General features: G+C 40.2%; 3 protein-coding genes across 4 annotated transcripts; 1 reads left to right on the top strand and 2 right to left on the bottom strand.

The window, feature by feature from the left end:
- The first annotated feature begins 669 nt into the window (after positions 1-669).
- On the top strand, positions 670-7028 carry jkamp (jnk1/mapk8 associated membrane protein). Of its 2 annotated transcripts, XM_056583134.1 has the most exons (8): positions 676-782; positions 2589-2642; positions 2752-2831; positions 3121-3275; positions 4277-4483; positions 4595-4776; positions 4862-4938; positions 5187-7028. In XM_056583134.1, exons 1-8 carry the CDS (start codon positions 779-781, stop codon positions 5403-5405), a joined length of 978 nt encoding a protein of 325 aa, XP_056439109.1. In that variant the 5' UTR covers positions 676-778; the 3' UTR covers positions 5406-7028. The 2 variants fall into 2 exon arrangements, with proteins under 2 accessions (XP_056439110.1, XP_056439109.1); XM_056583135.1 differs by lacking the exon at positions 2589-2642 and having other exon boundaries at positions 670-782; positions 5187-7025.
- Positions 3859-10862, bottom strand: LOC130376277 (uncharacterized). Its single transcript, XM_056583497.1, has 10 exons — positions 10426-10862; positions 10137-10312; positions 9947-10048; positions 9600-9643; positions 8702-8744; positions 7629-7722; positions 7323-7495; positions 7134-7235; positions 6869-6981; positions 3859-6511 (listed from the first exon to the last, which is right to left on the bottom strand). The coding sequence occupies exons 1-9, from the start codon at positions 10496-10498 to the stop codon at positions 6928-6930; spliced, it is 861 nt and encodes a 286-aa protein (XP_056439472.1). The 5' UTR covers positions 10499-10862; the 3' UTR covers positions 3859-6511; positions 6869-6927.
- A 1021-nt stretch (positions 10863-11883) lies between these two features.
- mrpl53 (mitochondrial ribosomal protein L53) lies at positions 11884-15032 on the bottom strand. Its single transcript, XM_056583136.1, has 3 exons — positions 14877-15032; positions 14367-14479; positions 11884-12102 (listed from the first exon to the last, which is right to left on the bottom strand). Exons 1-3 carry the CDS (start codon positions 14969-14971, stop codon positions 11990-11992), a joined length of 321 nt encoding a protein of 106 aa, XP_056439111.1. The 5' UTR covers positions 14972-15032; the 3' UTR covers positions 11884-11989.
- Positions 15033-15338: the final 306 nt, after the last annotated feature.

The raw sequence follows: 15338 nt of genomic DNA, 5'->3' as shown, positions 1-15338 counted from the left end.
ACCAGCATCAAATCTTTCACCGGCGCATATGCTTAGGGGTAAATACTCACGCAAGCGCAGCCCAACGAGTCTTGAACTTAACTTTGAGAAAAATATATATTTCATGCAGGCTACCTCTAGGCATCGCCTCATGGGCTTGTCCCGTGCATTCACCAGGCAAAGACAATTTTAACAATGTACCATATAAGCATTCTCTAATAGTTATATAACAGTTAACTAATGGTCTAGTATTTTACTATCATGCTACTTATGACTTTTACTTATGTTAACGATAATTGGGTGAAAAGGTGAATACAGTAGGCCCTACGTTTATTAAGGGGAGTTAGGGGAAGACTCTAACTCCATTGAATAAAACTAATATTGTTAGGTTTTACCCTGACCATAACCATACTAAATAATGTATGCATGAACACCATTAGTTATATTTTAATTTTTTTTTTGTAAATGCTTATTGCATTACCTAATATTAATGTTTTTTTACTTAGTGCACCCTTATGGAAATGGTTTGTCTTATATATTATATATGTATTATTGTTATTATTATGATTATAATATGATTATTATCAATATAAATACGTACATATATCTATATAATTATTTTTTGCAGTTGACCAAACTCCAGTCCAGTTGGCGGCGGTATTGGGGCAATAGGATGTTTTTTAACGGCCAATTAAGACCAACGAGAGGAAGACAAGGAAGTAGAAGCAGTAACCCAACACATCCATCACTGGAGCAAAGACACAACAGGGTACACATCTGGCTCAATTGAAGTAAAAACATGGGTAAGTTTTACATGCTTTGCTCTGAACTGAAACATGAAGATTACTTCGATATGTATAAAGTTCTTTAAGGATGTCGACATCGATAGCACCATTTCTAGAAGCTAAAAACAATGTGTCAGCTGGGTCCTTGTGTGCCGTTTAAATGTGTCTCTTAGAGACACATTTACTTTAGATTAATCTCGAGTCTAAAATGCTTTTGTGTACATCATCGAGAAGAAAGTCTACCTGGGTTGTGACGTTACAATATGGAAAATGACCGTGTTATACTGTCCAATTCGTATCGGAGATGTCACATGTAACATTACTTAGGCTACATTGTGCCTTTATTAAAAACGCACAACATACGTTGTTGATATGCTGGAAGACAAACTTCTAAATCCACTTATTGTGTTAGCTTAAATAATATACATTTCAATCTACCATACTATATCTACTATGAAAACCATTGGAGCAGCAGCAGTTTACATATTGTGAGCAATGTGTACTACACATTGCTCACAATATGTAAACTGCTGCTGCTCCCAAGGTTTTCATACTAGATATAGTATGTTAGATTTACTACTTCACATTGTGTTGCATCTTCTCACTGGTTGTCCTTTCTCTGTCTCCTCTCTCCTCTCTGTCTCTCCTCTCTCTCTGCCCCCTCTGTTCTTCCTCTCTGTTTTCTCTGTGCTTCCTGCATCAATGCCTGCTAACCACTCTCCAAAACGAGTTTAAAATGAGTAAAAGAGATGCAGCACATTGTATTTTGTCAAGTATTACTTTAGTAGCGCTTGTAAGTAAGGGTAGTGAGACTATTAAGTAGCTGGTGTAGGCTCTCTTCGCCCAAGCTAGTTACTGATCGGGACAGTACTGTTCAGTGAGAGGCCAGCCATGGGAAATTACACTATGTGGTGTTTGGCCTGGTGCTTTAGATTGCTGTGAAAAAAAAGCACATCATCCACTGTTGACAGTTTTAGTTGACTCCTCCGCTCCTGAATAACGTATCCAGCACCGGAGTAGTCAATCGCGAAACCCGCGTCCTCACGGGTACCTGATCCCGGTCAGGACTTGATGTCCCATAAAGGGCTTATCACACGGGAGGCGTTTGTCGCGCCTGCTCTATTCTCAATGGAGAGGGGAGCGGGCAGAGAGGAGGCGCAGCGTCCTGTCGCTTCCGTGCTCGTCGAACACATGCGTGCACACTTAGAAACAGTTGGTATAGATGGGAATCACAATAAATTGTGACACTGAATTTGAAACCGCACATTGTAATTTCTGCATTTATTATCTAAATATTTATTAGTTATACTGGGGAAAAAATAGAAAATCACATTGGCATGATGATTTGCGGTGTGTGGCCCTAACATTTCTGGTTGTGCCCCTAAAATGTTCAGTTAGGGGCCACAGTGCTCCTAGCGAAAAAAGTAAGTCTGGAGCCCTGCAAGCTCAAGGCACAAAGATCAGGTCTCAGCAGATACCTTGAATCTGTTGGTTGTTATATTGTATTTGGAAGCTCAATCTGTACATTTTCCCCAAAAAATCTCACCAGAAGTAACCATTTAAAGAGTTTATTTTTCAAAAATGTCTTCCGGGGGGCATGCCCCGGACCCCCCTAGTGTTGCTAGGTTACCAACTCACAGTACCACTGCTTAAAAAGAATCTAGGGGAAACGCTGAAGGGGAAACATACAATTTCCATTCTGATTAATTTGCAATCCTTCAACCATAGGTTTCTTAAAAAAACACTAAATTCCATATATTTCATCATGAATTAGAAGACTAAATTGATATATAAAGTGCATTAATAAAGGACATTTTTTTGCAGGCAGACGCTACCATCACATTGTATACTCGGAATCCTCCACTGGTCCCAAATGCGGTGTTTATCATTGACTATGATTGATCCTATCTGACAATTGTCTTATCAAACGATATATCTGCAGTGTTTCCCAGATGTTCTTACTAATCACTGATTTAAATCCTTCCAGTGGTGGCGATGAGCTCTTCCTGCCCGGGGCTGTACTGTGGACGGCTGATGGTCAATGGGTCAGTGGAGCGGGAGTGTGGTGTGAGTATTAACATCCATCCCCTGCTCAAAAGACGTTTCAATGAACTGGACCTGAACATTGAACATTTTTCAAGCTAGAAAATTTGTTCAAACTTAAAAAAGATCTTAGTTTCTTCACACGAATCGTTCACATATTTCTTATATTTTATGTTTTTATTTAATATTGTATTTTATAATGGAAGTCAATCGGCAGACTGCAGAGTTCATTGCTCTTTCACTTCATAGCATTTCAACCTTTGTAATTATCAGAACTATTTAAACATGAACACATTAAACGCATCTCTTGTAGGTGTGCCCTCGGGGAGAGAGAACCAACCTCCAAAAGGCCTGTGAGCGCTGCACAGAGACCCCGGAGCTCTACGACTGGCTGTACCTGGGCTTCATGGCCATGCTGCCCCTGGTCCTGCACTGGTTCTTCATCGAGTGGTACTCGGGGAAGAAGAGGTATGGACCAGCAGCATTTAACTGTATTATATTAACTAAATGCCCCTAGAATAAAAACGGATAAGGCATTGCTTTGTATATGGGTTCCCTTAAAACAATTCTTCATCACTGTCCCATGAATTTAGCATTTGGTAATCCTTCTGGATATCCTCTTGGTGTGCAGTGGCGAGTGTATAACGTGTCCAACTATATGTCTACCATTCGCCAGCACATCGCTCACACACCTCGCTGTGAAAGTAGCCCTTTGTGCACCACCCGCTGGAGAAATTGAGCATAGCATCCCAACTCGCCAAGTCCATCTCGTCCATCTATTCCTTCATGTTGCTTGCATTGTTGCGCAAAACAGGAACGTTTGAAATGTTGAACTTTGGGTTTGGGTTGGCCACCCACATCACGTGCAGTGAGAAAAGTCATGTAGTTAAGTGTCAGCATCCATGTTTTAGGTTTTTCGGATCGGCGCATAGATTTGCTTACTCAACGATACCTAATTTTAGGCAGTATCGGACGTATTTCTGATACTGGCATCGGTATCGGAACAACTCTTATCGACAGTATAATGCAGGGCCCTGGGATCAGTTTGAATTGTCCACACCGGAATCTGACCACGGCCACAGAGGTGGAGCTCGGCCTGCGGTCAGACCGTGGTAGTGATGTAGCAATGTGAGACTTAACCCTGCTAGTTTTCCTATTGGTACTTTGATTTCAACTAAATTATACGGGCCATGTCAATTGCTTTCATTGAAAGTTGAAAGTGGCTGATTAAGGGCTTCGTATGTGTGGGTCCCTGATAATGGGTTCACCGATACTATACCGATTTCGATATTTGGAGAGTGCCGATCCGAAAACCGATTTTATCAGCAGATAAACAATGAAGACAAATTCACCATCTATTGAAATATTGTACCTGTTCTTGTAGAAATATTAAATCAATGTGGAAACTATTTAAATAAAATACTTTTATTTGTTTGTCTTTTGAATCTCTTTATCTCCTCTTCCCTCAGCTCTAGTGCTCTGCTCCAGCACATCACGGCTATGGTGGAGTGTGGGGTCTCAGCCGTGGTCACCCTGCTGGTCACTGAGCCCATCGGGCTGCTCAGCATCCGCTCGTGTCGTGTCCAGATGCTCTCAGACTGGTACACCATGCTCTACAATCCCAGTCCGGACTATGTTACCACAATGCACTGTACACAGGAAGCTGTCTACCCACTGTGAGTAATTTAAACATCTCTAGACACTTTAATGTGTGCATGTGATTGATGACTTCCCTCATTAAAATGATGTCTTTATAATCGCTCACCTACTGTTCTGATTTTCTCCAGCTATACAATGGTATTGATCTACTACGCATTTTGCCTGGTGCTGATGATGCTACTGCGCCCTCTGCTGGTGAAGAAGATAGCCTGTGGTCTGGGAAAGTCTGATCGCCTGAAAAGTGTATATGCGGCACTGTATTTCTTCCCAGTACTAACTGTATTACAGGCGGTTGGAGGAGGTTTGCTGTGTGAGTATATTTAGCATATGATAGTATGTTTATCTTTATGTTCTGTGTGTGTTTGATTTGATTGACAATTTATTTTCATTCACAGATTATGCATTTCCTTACATCATACTCGTCCTCTCGCTTGTTACCCTGGCTGTTTATATGTCCGCATCAGAGATTCAGGTAACAGCACTCTCCTTCATTGTTAAAAGGTGTTTGTATTTTTATAATAAAATACAGATTTTGATAATCGATTTGTTTTTTAAGCAATGGAACTGGTATCCCTCACACCTTAATGAGCTAGCTTTGTTTAAATTTTTTTAAGCTAATCGAGATTTGGATATTGTAATACTTTTAATCCGTCTAATCAATGCAAGACTTCTTGCCTGTCTCTAATGTATATCTTTTTTTTTTCTCTCCTTTCTCCAAAGTCTTTGAAAAACCTGATTGCAAAGAAGAAACGCCTTGTTGTTCTGCTTAGCCATTGGATAATTCATGCTTATGGTATCATCTCAATCTCCCGTTTGGACAAGTTGGACCAGGACCTTCCGCTACTGGCACTGGTACCTGGCCCCGCCCTGTTCTACCTGCTGACAGCCAAGTTCACAGAGCCCAGTCGGATACTGTCTGAGGGGGCTAATGGACATTGATGTTTGGAGAAATGTATTGGGAAAAAAAACACATTGTGTATAATGTTCATGTTACGAGCAACCCTCATCATTACAGGAATGATACAAAAATTTTAAAATTGTTGAATGGGTTTTTAAAAGGGTAATCTTGGATTCTATGACAAAAACAGCAATAGAATCTAAAAAAAATTTACCCATGTCTAAATTATTTATTTATTCGAATTTTCCAACAATTAATCTTCTATTCCCTGATTTTAAGGATACATCTCTAAATAGTGTTTGAATGTTAAATTACTTAATTTAATTACCATCTTCACATCCTTTCTGAGTGTGAAAGAATATGATCATCTTTATCTTTGTGGTAGGGAGTGTATCTACATGTTACTGTTTACCAGGTGAACTGGTAAAGAGCATGGCGGCTCATTTGAGACGATTGACATTTTAGAGCAAATGCATGAGCTGTGTTATAATCTTATATTAAGTAAGAGCAGTAAACGTTGTTGCCTGTAGTTTATTTTGTTTCCTTATTGACGTGCTGTATTTTTAATTTTCCTTTGACATTGTATATATTAAATTCTTATCATTTTAAGCATACATTTTAAGCATAAATGTCGTTCAAGATGTAAATATATACAAAATATGACTACTCCTTCAAAATATGTTGTAAATGGGCCGAAGATGTTTCACAGTGTATACATAATAACTTAATCCAGGTTTATTACAATTATTCGAGATTTTCTATTATTCCACATAAGTTGAGCATTCTGAGCTTTCCCTTTGTCTATCTTGGTAAAAATTAAGGGGATTTATTACATCAGAGATATTCCAACAGAAGAAAAAACAAATGTTTTCCAAAATCTGTTAATAGAGGGTCTCATATTTCTTGATTTGGTGCTTTGTTCAGGTGGATTTAATGATTTATGGGCTTCATCTGACTGATAAGAAATCAAAAGCTTTATGAAATGTATCACACTATAAAAAGACCACAAAACCACAAAATTACAACGCAGGTTTAACAGTCAAAATGATGCAGTCACCAGCGCGTTGCAGTAGTCGAGGCGGGAGATGACGAGTGCTTGGGCCAGGTCTGGAGATGTGCTGTTTGGCTCGTGAGAAAGGGCCGGATCCTGCGGATGTTGTAGAACAAATGTTTATTGTTAAAATGTTAATTTGACAAATGGACGGGGGGTTAGGGTGTCTACGCAAGAGAATTTAAAAAAGATGTGTTGTTGAAGCAGCAAAACGTTGGGTTGTCTGCAACAACTACACACAAACCCAAATTTAAATTAGGCAACTTATATTTCTTCCATGCAACTTTTATTAATGAAGTTATCAGATTTCCATCAATCACCCTTAAATTGTTATTTATTTCACCACGACAATGCTTTGGTCGGGGGTGAATATCCCTGTGGAACATAGAAATGTTTGATTTGGAAACCCAATAGAATAAATAATAATAGGAGCGGTATAATAGGCCTACAGACCATTGCTGTAACGATGTTTGTGCTTGGGTCTGAGCCTGTCAGCCACCGTGGACGTCCAATCACGCCTCCCTCTGGAACGTCCTCACAGCAACAACATTACCAATCTTGCATTTCTGTGATGGAACGGCAGGTAAGGATGAGTGAATAGGAGTGAGACCCAATGTTAGATTTGGGATAGGTGTAATTCTCAATATAGGCCTACGCTATCATACAACACATCGCTCATGAATTTAATGCCAATAACACAATGTGAAACAATGCTCACCGTAACTAGTTTTCCATCTACTATTTCCCGCTCAATGGTCGTTTCCTTGCCGTCCCAGCTCTGACTCTGCACGAGTTTGCCATTTTCAAGGGTCACGATGTTCTGGGTAGTAAAAGAAAAAGCGTTATTCCACCAAACAGCCAAGCGTATGAATTGCGTTGCTTTGGGTATCCTTCCCCTCTGACACACCGTTGTGTTCCGACCATCCGCCGTTGTTTCATCAAAAGCTTGGTTGAGCTTGAACTTGACTTCTGTTGTTTTGAAAGAACTGAGCATTTTCAAGCAGATGATTCCTTGGTCCAAGGTCACTATCAAACTGGGTTTAGTCCGACTTGCAATCTGTCTGATGGCGAATCCAACACCTGCGTGAGGTAAGCGCACATCATTTTGCTTAGAAGAATGCAATTAGGCTGTATGGGAAAACTTTAAAACCGAAAATTACATATTCATTGGGGAATATTACAAATCAAAATATACAAAATTAATTTATCTTACCCATTGCTTTCAAGAAATCATCAAAGTTCTCACTGGAAACCATCTTCCATGACCCAACAAACTGTTCAACCATATCTGCAGCCTCTATGATTTGCTAAGCAGACAATCTCTAACTTTTTCCAACTCTGCATTTAAGGCTTGGATGCAGGTCAACCACTTAAAGGGGTGTGTGACTCACAGCCTAGACCAAACCAATCACAGTCCAAAACGTCACAAATATCATGTTCCGCTTTTTCTGTGCAAATGGGGGAAAGAGTATTTTGAATGGCATTTGACCTCTGTGTCATATTCCGCCTACCGTGACAAAGGTTGGAGCTTGCGTAATGTTTCCTCAAATAAGGAAAAAATTTAATGAAACATTGACACTTGCACAAAAAATAACAGAAGACCAGCATAGAAAAAAAAATCGTTCAAGTCTCTGGTACATGGACACGTCTGGACTTCCTTCACGTGTCCATTCATCCATGGTGCCAAGTCATCTATGGTGTCATCCAATGGTATCTGCCTGAAAATCCCAAGATCAACGCAAGTCCATTTAGTCGCTCTTGACCCATTGTAGGTTTGAATCAGCGTCAAGTTGGAGCTCCTCTCTGCAGCAGCCACTGGAATAGTGTTTTCAACACCTGATTATACAGTTATATAGCGACAATTTGTGTGTATAAAAAAACGTGGTCCGGGCCTCGGTGACCTCATAGCTGGCCATGGACATACATCTACATCGGGCCCTCCTCCCCTCTTCTTTTTGTTCTTCTTCTGAATTGCGGACCTGAAGCCTTGGACCTTTTGATGTTGTGCAAAATAGATGAGAACTTAATGAACTGTGCTCAATCAGCATGTCAATATTCTCTGACTTGTTGGGAAGGTGACCCCCCATCCCCCCACCTTCAGCGCGCACAATATAGGCAAGTGCACCTGGCAAGGCAGGGCCGTGGAAAAAGTGGAAACAGGGTTTGCAAAGTCTTTATTTCTTTATGCCTGTCTTTCTTTACTTTTTTTTGGTTGACCAGCGCGCACAACTAGGTAGCGCCCCCTAGAGGCGACAGCCTCTATGGCCTGTGATGCCTTCTACCTGCCCTGTGAAGGGGGCGTGGCTTCTTGGGAGGCGGGCGGCTCGGTCTGGAAAACACAGACACAGCTGATGGAGGTGATCATCGTGAGGAAGCAGGACATAAATACTGACGGTATGTTGTTGTGCTCTCTCTGTTACGCTGACGGTGGGTCTGGGTCCGTATGATCGTTTGTGATCATTGTTTTGATAATCCGCATTTGATCAGATAACTTTTGTGTCCTTCATTCGGAACTCCAAATAGGGAAGCAGATGACATCTGTGTTACGTTGAGTTGTGTTATCCTAGACCGGAAGTGATGGCTTCAAGCTGGCACCACTCTATCTTTTGGCAAGTGGATCACGGGGTGATTTGAATACCGACGCATAGCAGTGATGCATGGGAATCTGCCCACCAAATCAGAACAGTTGAATAATACATGTTGTAATGATCACTTTTTAACCACTCAATTATCCCTGGGTCCTTCCAAAGTCCAATACCTGGCGATGCTTCTGTTTAAATATAACATTGTAAATCAGGTGGGCCTGATTTAAACACACGTGGATCTGCCTAGCACTGCAGGACCCTCTTGCCCTTTGACCTCAAACTCCAAGGTTACACTAGTGAATGATTTCCTCCGATAGGGGGCCCCTTCTCTCCAAAACATGCAATGATACAGAAGAGGGGGGGTCTGTGTTTTTCACCCAAGTTGAATGTTTGAACAAAACAAGCTTATTGAGGGTCATAGCCAGATAATTATGAGATAATAGCCAAAGACAAAATCATTTTGGGATCTCTTTTTAATAATTGCAGGTAATTCCAATAAAACAATGCATGGGATTGAATGAACAGCATGGTTAAGTAACCATCCCTGACTCAGATTATGGCTGCAACCTTCATCCCCCAGGGCATCCAATCCGGCCTACTTCTGGAAGGTTCGCGTGGCAACAACATTTCCAGATTTGCATGTCTGCGTGGGAAAAGTTCAGGATTGAAATTGACAGGTAGAGCTCCGATGACACTGGGCCATTTGTATAAGCTTTAACTCTAGGTAAAGCAGGCTGCTGGGGCAGTGCAGGGAGTGGTCGTAGTTCTTAAAAGACTGTGGTATATTTGTTTATAACTATTACAATGAAGGCCATGCATTAAACAGATCCAGCACATCTTTCCATAAACAGCTCATGTGTTATTTCCGTAACATGCAGTTCATTAGACAGACAAAAGTAGAAAAAAACGTGAATTTGAAAGCAAAACGCTGTGCAAAAACTCTTACCATTATCAACTTGCCATCTACTATTTCCCTCTCAATTGTTGTTTCTCTGCCTTCACAGGTCTGTTTCTGCACAAGTTTGCCCCCTTCAAGGGTCACAACAATCTGGCGAGTTAAAAAGAGACAAGTTCATGGAAAGAATGAATGAATGAATGAATTACCGTTTCATTGTCTTTCTTTTCCCTTGACTTACTGTTGCAGTCTTGTCATTCGCTGATGTTCCTTCAAAAGGCTCGTTGAGTTTGAACTGGAATTCTTTTGTTTTAAAAGAGGTCTTCATCGTGAGGGTTATCAGATCTTGTGCGTCCACACTCACAGTCATCTCCGGTTTAACCATGCATGCTGCCTTTCGCATTGCCATTCCCATTCCTGCATTGGGGTTACAGCATGTGATTTTGCAGTGTTATACTTACATATATACTTATACAATTTTAACTGCATTTATATATTGGGGGAAAAAAGCCTACCATGCCTTAACTTACCGATTTCTTTCAAGAATTCATCGAAGTTCTCGCTGGCCACCGTCTGCCATGTCCCGACAAACCGTTCAACCATCGTTACAGCGTCTGTGATGTGCTTAGCAGCGTATCTCTTACTGTTTCTAATTCTGCAGTGAAGGTTTGGAGGCTATTTAAGCTCTTAAAAGGGACGTGGAATGCGCCTGAAGTTCAGAGGTATCCAATCAGAGCCCTAAACGTCCCTGAATCATCGCTCCATTGTTTTCATTGAAATGGTTGAAAGAGATTATTTGGATAAACCCCCCACACATACGCACCTGCGAGTCAAATTACATTCAGGCCTACTGTTACAAAGGTAAAAACCTAACGCAGGAAATATTTTAATGGAAAACAAACACTAGTTGGTCTTCTCCCGTCTGTAAAATATATTCAAAACACAATGACCAAAAATACCATTATTACCTCATAAAATACACTACACGGCAGGAATGTAAGGTCCGTTCAGAACGGCCACTCCCTTCTTGTTATTACACGTCAATGACTTGTTTAACTACTCAGAGGTACAACCAGATTCAAAGCGATCCTAGTGTCTTCAAGTGGGACCTCCAACACATAGCCTCGGGTGTTGTGCTAGGAACCCTGTGAAACTGGTATGGGACCACCTTTAGTCTGCCAAGTCCTGGGTGTGGTGTTTAGTAACAGATGCGGGACACAAACTGCAATTACATTCAATTCAACTTCAAATGGGTGAAAGGGTAGAACCACATTTGACCTGTGCGCCACATGTAGTTCAATACAACTATGACAAAGGTTGAAGCATGAATCAGGTTTTCCAAATTCCAGATGATTTGTTTGTCTGCAATTATTAAGAGTGCTGCTTTGCATCATACTCTTAACACATGCTCTCTCAACATATCAGAGATAAACATTTGTAGCTATTTAGTAGATTTAAATTAGAATCAGAGCGTCAACAGTGATTCTAGTAATCTCATTGATTCATTTACAGATCTCTTCCCACAAAATCATGTGTCAAATGAACAGAAATCATGCATTGGTTCTTATCTCTCTAACGTCTGCTCTTGCATACAAAGCTTTACTTAATTGGTTAGTAGATGAATCCTGTAATATATTTCTGGATGGTCTGGTCCACTCCTACCTTGAATATGGAGGGATTTTTGTGAATTAATAGCTATTGATGGTCTAGTCTACTCCCATATCTACCATGGAGGACTTTTTAGCAGAATTTGAAATAAGGCAATTGTAATAGTCTTTTTCTCTGATCGATTCCTTATCTAGGTATCGATAAACAAGTTAAGTCTAATCTGCAGTCTAGACTAAACCAATCAGCACCTAATTTGAGGTCAGATTCTATTGAAGCACATAATGACAGAGGTTGAAGCATACCGGTAATGCTGGTGGAATGGATTACGAAAATAGTAACCCTCAATAATAGAATAACCCCATAACTCCATCTTTCACACAAGAAACTGATAAACAGGATGCATTCAAGGACATTAATTTATTATAAACATAATGCATATACACATGGCAAGCGACACAATATATTAAACACAAGGATTATTTAAATTTATTTCTTTGCTTTAGCCTGCGTGTCCTTGGCTAGACAGCGACTCTGAAAGGCCTGCAACATCTCCTGTCCCGTGAGTTTGGCGCCCTTCATCACCAACCTCTCTCCATCTGCTGTGGAACACAACACAGCTAACTTACTAACTAACTTAGGACCTGGGTGGAGGGAAGAATGTAAACTGGACAAGGTTATGATAGATCATTCCATACAACTTACATTTGACCTTTCTACAGTAATAAAAAGGTGGAAGCTTGTATAACCTTTTCTCAAATACCAGAGAACATGGGTTGAACACCCCAATTCATCTTGTGCTCATGCTTTTTAAATAACCCATTCCTGTAGGAACACAATCTGTAAGAATGATATGGTTCCACATAATCTAGATAGACAAGAATCAATGGCTGGATTTCTTTATTCCTATTAGGTATTCAAACAAATGTTGCTGATATGAACAATATGGAAAATCTCTAGAAATGCATTATCAGACTCCTCAAAAGATTTGCAACGCCTTCCATTTCCCTGAGTTGGATATCAAGCTTTCCATACATACCATAATATATTTATTGACAGGCTGAATTGAATGGATTAAGTCTTCCTTAAAAGACAGATCATATTGATCTACGTTAACATGGTTAACTCCATATCTGTGAAAACAAAGTTCCAACAATTAATTCCTCAGCAGTTTCTGTTCAACCTGAAACTTCTCCCACGTGTCCAAAAATATCTAAAACAAGTTTATGAAAACTGACTTGCACTCTGGCACAGTCATTTTCCTTTGTGTGCCTGTGCAGGAAGGAAGGACTAAGTGGCGGGATGTGGGTGGAGACCGAGTTGAGCCATCACATGGGGCCATCACACGTGATGGTACTGGCCCCACGTGAAAAAGGCAAGTGGCAATATAGAGAAGCGAAAGCGTTGGTTTGTTTTACTTTTGTGTATTCAAACAATACTCTAAATTATCAATAATAAGTACTCGAATAATAAATAAATGTTATTTTCTCTTTTCAAGAAAAATAAGGACTGGATTTAAAAATAGAATACATAACAGCCAGAGCTTTGGAAAATTGTCTCTCCCCTGTTTGTGTCTGAATCACACTCGCATCAAAATGCTTATGATTTGCGTTCTTTTTTGACTGCATTCACCGCTTGCGTGTCCATCAAGGCTGGTTCCCACAGAGTTTGGTTGCAAAACAGGCCTGCACGATAAATCGTTAAAAAATAGCGGTCTCGATTCACACCTCTGGATTACATGTTTTAATTAATTAGATTAATATTTTTTAATAAAAAAAAAATATCAAAACATTTTTTTTTAAGCCTTCATTTACAGGTGTGTAGATTTGGTTCAGTAGTTATAAAATGCCAGCAATTAAAAGACAATCTGCTGCTATATGTGCAAAATAAATCATTCCGTGTTTGATACTCCAGTTGAATCAGTTATAAAGGGCCATATGAAACGCAACATGGTTCATGTATGCAATAACAGTTACATTTCGTGAGAAAAAAAATCAACCAAGCCAGAACGTCAAGATTGAGAGAAACAGAAACAAGGAGTGAATTGTGATCGGTATTCAGCTTAACTCCAGACAGACAGATAGACAGAGGCAGAACCATCTGAGGATCACCAGATATTGGACTAAGTAATAGACTGCCAAGTGACGAGAAGACTTAACTTGTGTGGGGCAGCAGAGAAGACCCGTGTGGAAGCCAAGGAGCTGAGGTAACAGCCGTGGATGCAGTGAAAAGAAAATGACCAGAATCCTAAGCTAAAGTCTGGAGGCAGATTTAGTCTCAGAGACTCTTCCACAGGTACATGTGGATGGGAACCAACCTAACCTTCTCTAAGACCTCAGAACTGTCTGAACCTTCTAGCAGCTTTAACCAGCTGGTTATACGCTTCATCAGTCGGTGTATTAAACCCCCTGGGAGACTGATCGAGAGTTGCTGAACAACAGAATTACAGCAGAGGCTGGACCCAAAGAGGCTGCCTGCATTAAGACATTTCTGACAGTGGGGAAAAACCAAACAACAAACTGTTTTATGTGTAGTTTGATGTAAGTGTCTTTTTAATTCCTCTTTAAGCGTTAAAGAGTATAGGAGGAAAGAGATAATTCATCAGAGTATTGAAACAAACTTTTGTTTGTTTAAAAGTAAATACAATGGAAAAGTGTTTGATTTTGTGTTATTTTAAAGGGGGGAAAATGTTGTTTATGCATTATTAACAACAGGATATAGGACTGTTCACAATTTGCATTGCGTTACAAGAGGTCTATGGTGGTTCCCGGACTGCTGGAGGACCTGTATTATTACATATGATCTTTTAATAAAGATGCGTTTGAAACTGTTTTGTCATCAGTAAAAGAAACACCACAATACTTACTGAATGTGATGTCCACTACAGGTTCAGACTTGTCGTGTTTTACTACGGTGGAGACCTCGCAGTTCATGTTGGTGGCCCTGGCCTTCTCCGAGCCCACCATGAAGAGAAACTCTCTGTGGATGGAGACGCAGCGACGTTCATTTATGAAACAAACATAGCAAACTATGTGAGAGCATGGCTGACGAACTCAGCCAAGTAAACAAGTCGTGCTTGTCTTGCTACTTAACAGTAAGTTTACCCTGTTACCAAGATCAATTAATTTCCGATCTAGAAGATATAACAACAATAATAGCTTTAAAACGTCTAGATGTTATTCTCATAGTAGTCTTCATAGATCATCCAATTAAACGATAGTACGTGTCTTCACTATTTGACCAGCCTTAACTACCGACCCTATGAGGGCAATGTCAATCTCGGGTCGTTTCACTGATGTGAACTACCCCTAAACACCGGAATTAAAACATTTATCTCCAGTATATACTAGGTAAGGTATATTTACAGAATCCTTACCGTGTGGAACGAACATTGGACTCGAAAGGACACATTTGCACCATTACTTGCTTCACTGCTTTCAAAACCACAGACGATTTGCTGGAAGCTGCCATGTTTTCTAGGCGACCTTTCAACTCCACGCTAAATTCAGGACTCAGTTCTAACTTCGACCGCTAGAGAGCGCCAGTGGACCGGATAAGAGCCTTCCCAAGCCCCACTTTACGTTAACGTGAACCCACATTAACTATAGATAAGTGGACAATGAGAATATATATATATATGTAATGATATCAACACAACGTTATCGTCTTTAAATGGACGTAAGTCATTATATTAATTATAGGGTGTTTCCTGAACTCGACAGGTTTTCTATTCCTGTTTTTTGAATAGCAAACGGTCTTAAAAATATGCAACGGACATAGGCCAGAGTGTTAGAGATAATGACTATTTTATAGTCCAATAAACAGCAAAGCATAATAA

Source organism: Gadus chalcogrammus, chromosome 22 (genome assembly GCF_026213295.1).
Source record: "Gadus chalcogrammus isolate NIFS_2021 chromosome 22, NIFS_Gcha_1.0, whole genome shotgun sequence".
NCBI lineage: Eukaryota > Metazoa > Chordata > Actinopteri > Gadiformes > Gadidae > Gadus > Gadus chalcogrammus.
This window is presented reverse-complemented; position numbering and strand designations above follow the sequence as displayed.

What these genes read in the sequence shown, in the direction of transcription:
- jkamp (XM_056583134.1), top strand. An exon ending in GGTTGGAGGAGGTTTGCTGT is followed by an intron (nt 4,777 to 4,861) that starts GTGAGTATATTT and finishes TTTCATTCACAG; the next exon opens with ATTATGCATTTCCTTACATC. An exon ending in TGTCCGCATCAGAGATTCAG is followed by an intron (nt 4,939 to 5,186) that starts GTAACAGCACTC and finishes CTTTCTCCAAAG; the next exon opens with TCTTTGAAAAACCTGATTGC.
- LOC130376277 (XM_056583497.1), bottom strand. Translation starts at nt 10,498, where the DNA reads ATGGTTGAACGGTTTGTCGGGACATGGCAGACGGTGGCCAGCGAGAAC. An exon ending in TGATTTCTTGAAAGCAATGG is followed by an intron (nt 7,496 to 7,628) that starts GTAAGATAAATT and finishes TACCTCACGCAG; the next exon opens with GTGTTGGATTCGCCATCAGA. An exon ending in CGGATGGTCGGAACACAACG is followed by an intron (nt 7,236 to 7,322) that starts GTGTGTCAGAGG and finishes TTTACTACCCAG; the next exon opens with AACATCGTGACCCTTGAAAA.
- mrpl53 (XM_056583136.1), bottom strand. Translation starts at nt 14,971, where the DNA reads ATGGCAGCTTCCAGCAAATCGTCTGTGGTTTTGAAAGCAGTGAAGCAA. An exon ending in TCCAATGTTCGTTCCACACG is followed by an intron (nt 14,480 to 14,876) that starts GTAAGGATTCTG and finishes CTCCATCCACAG; the next exon opens with AGAGTTTCTCTTCATGGTGG. An exon ending in TGTAGTGGACATCACATTCA is followed by an intron (nt 12,103 to 14,366) that starts GTAAGTATTGTG and finishes TGTGTTCCACAG; the next exon opens with CAGATGGAGAGAGGTTGGTG.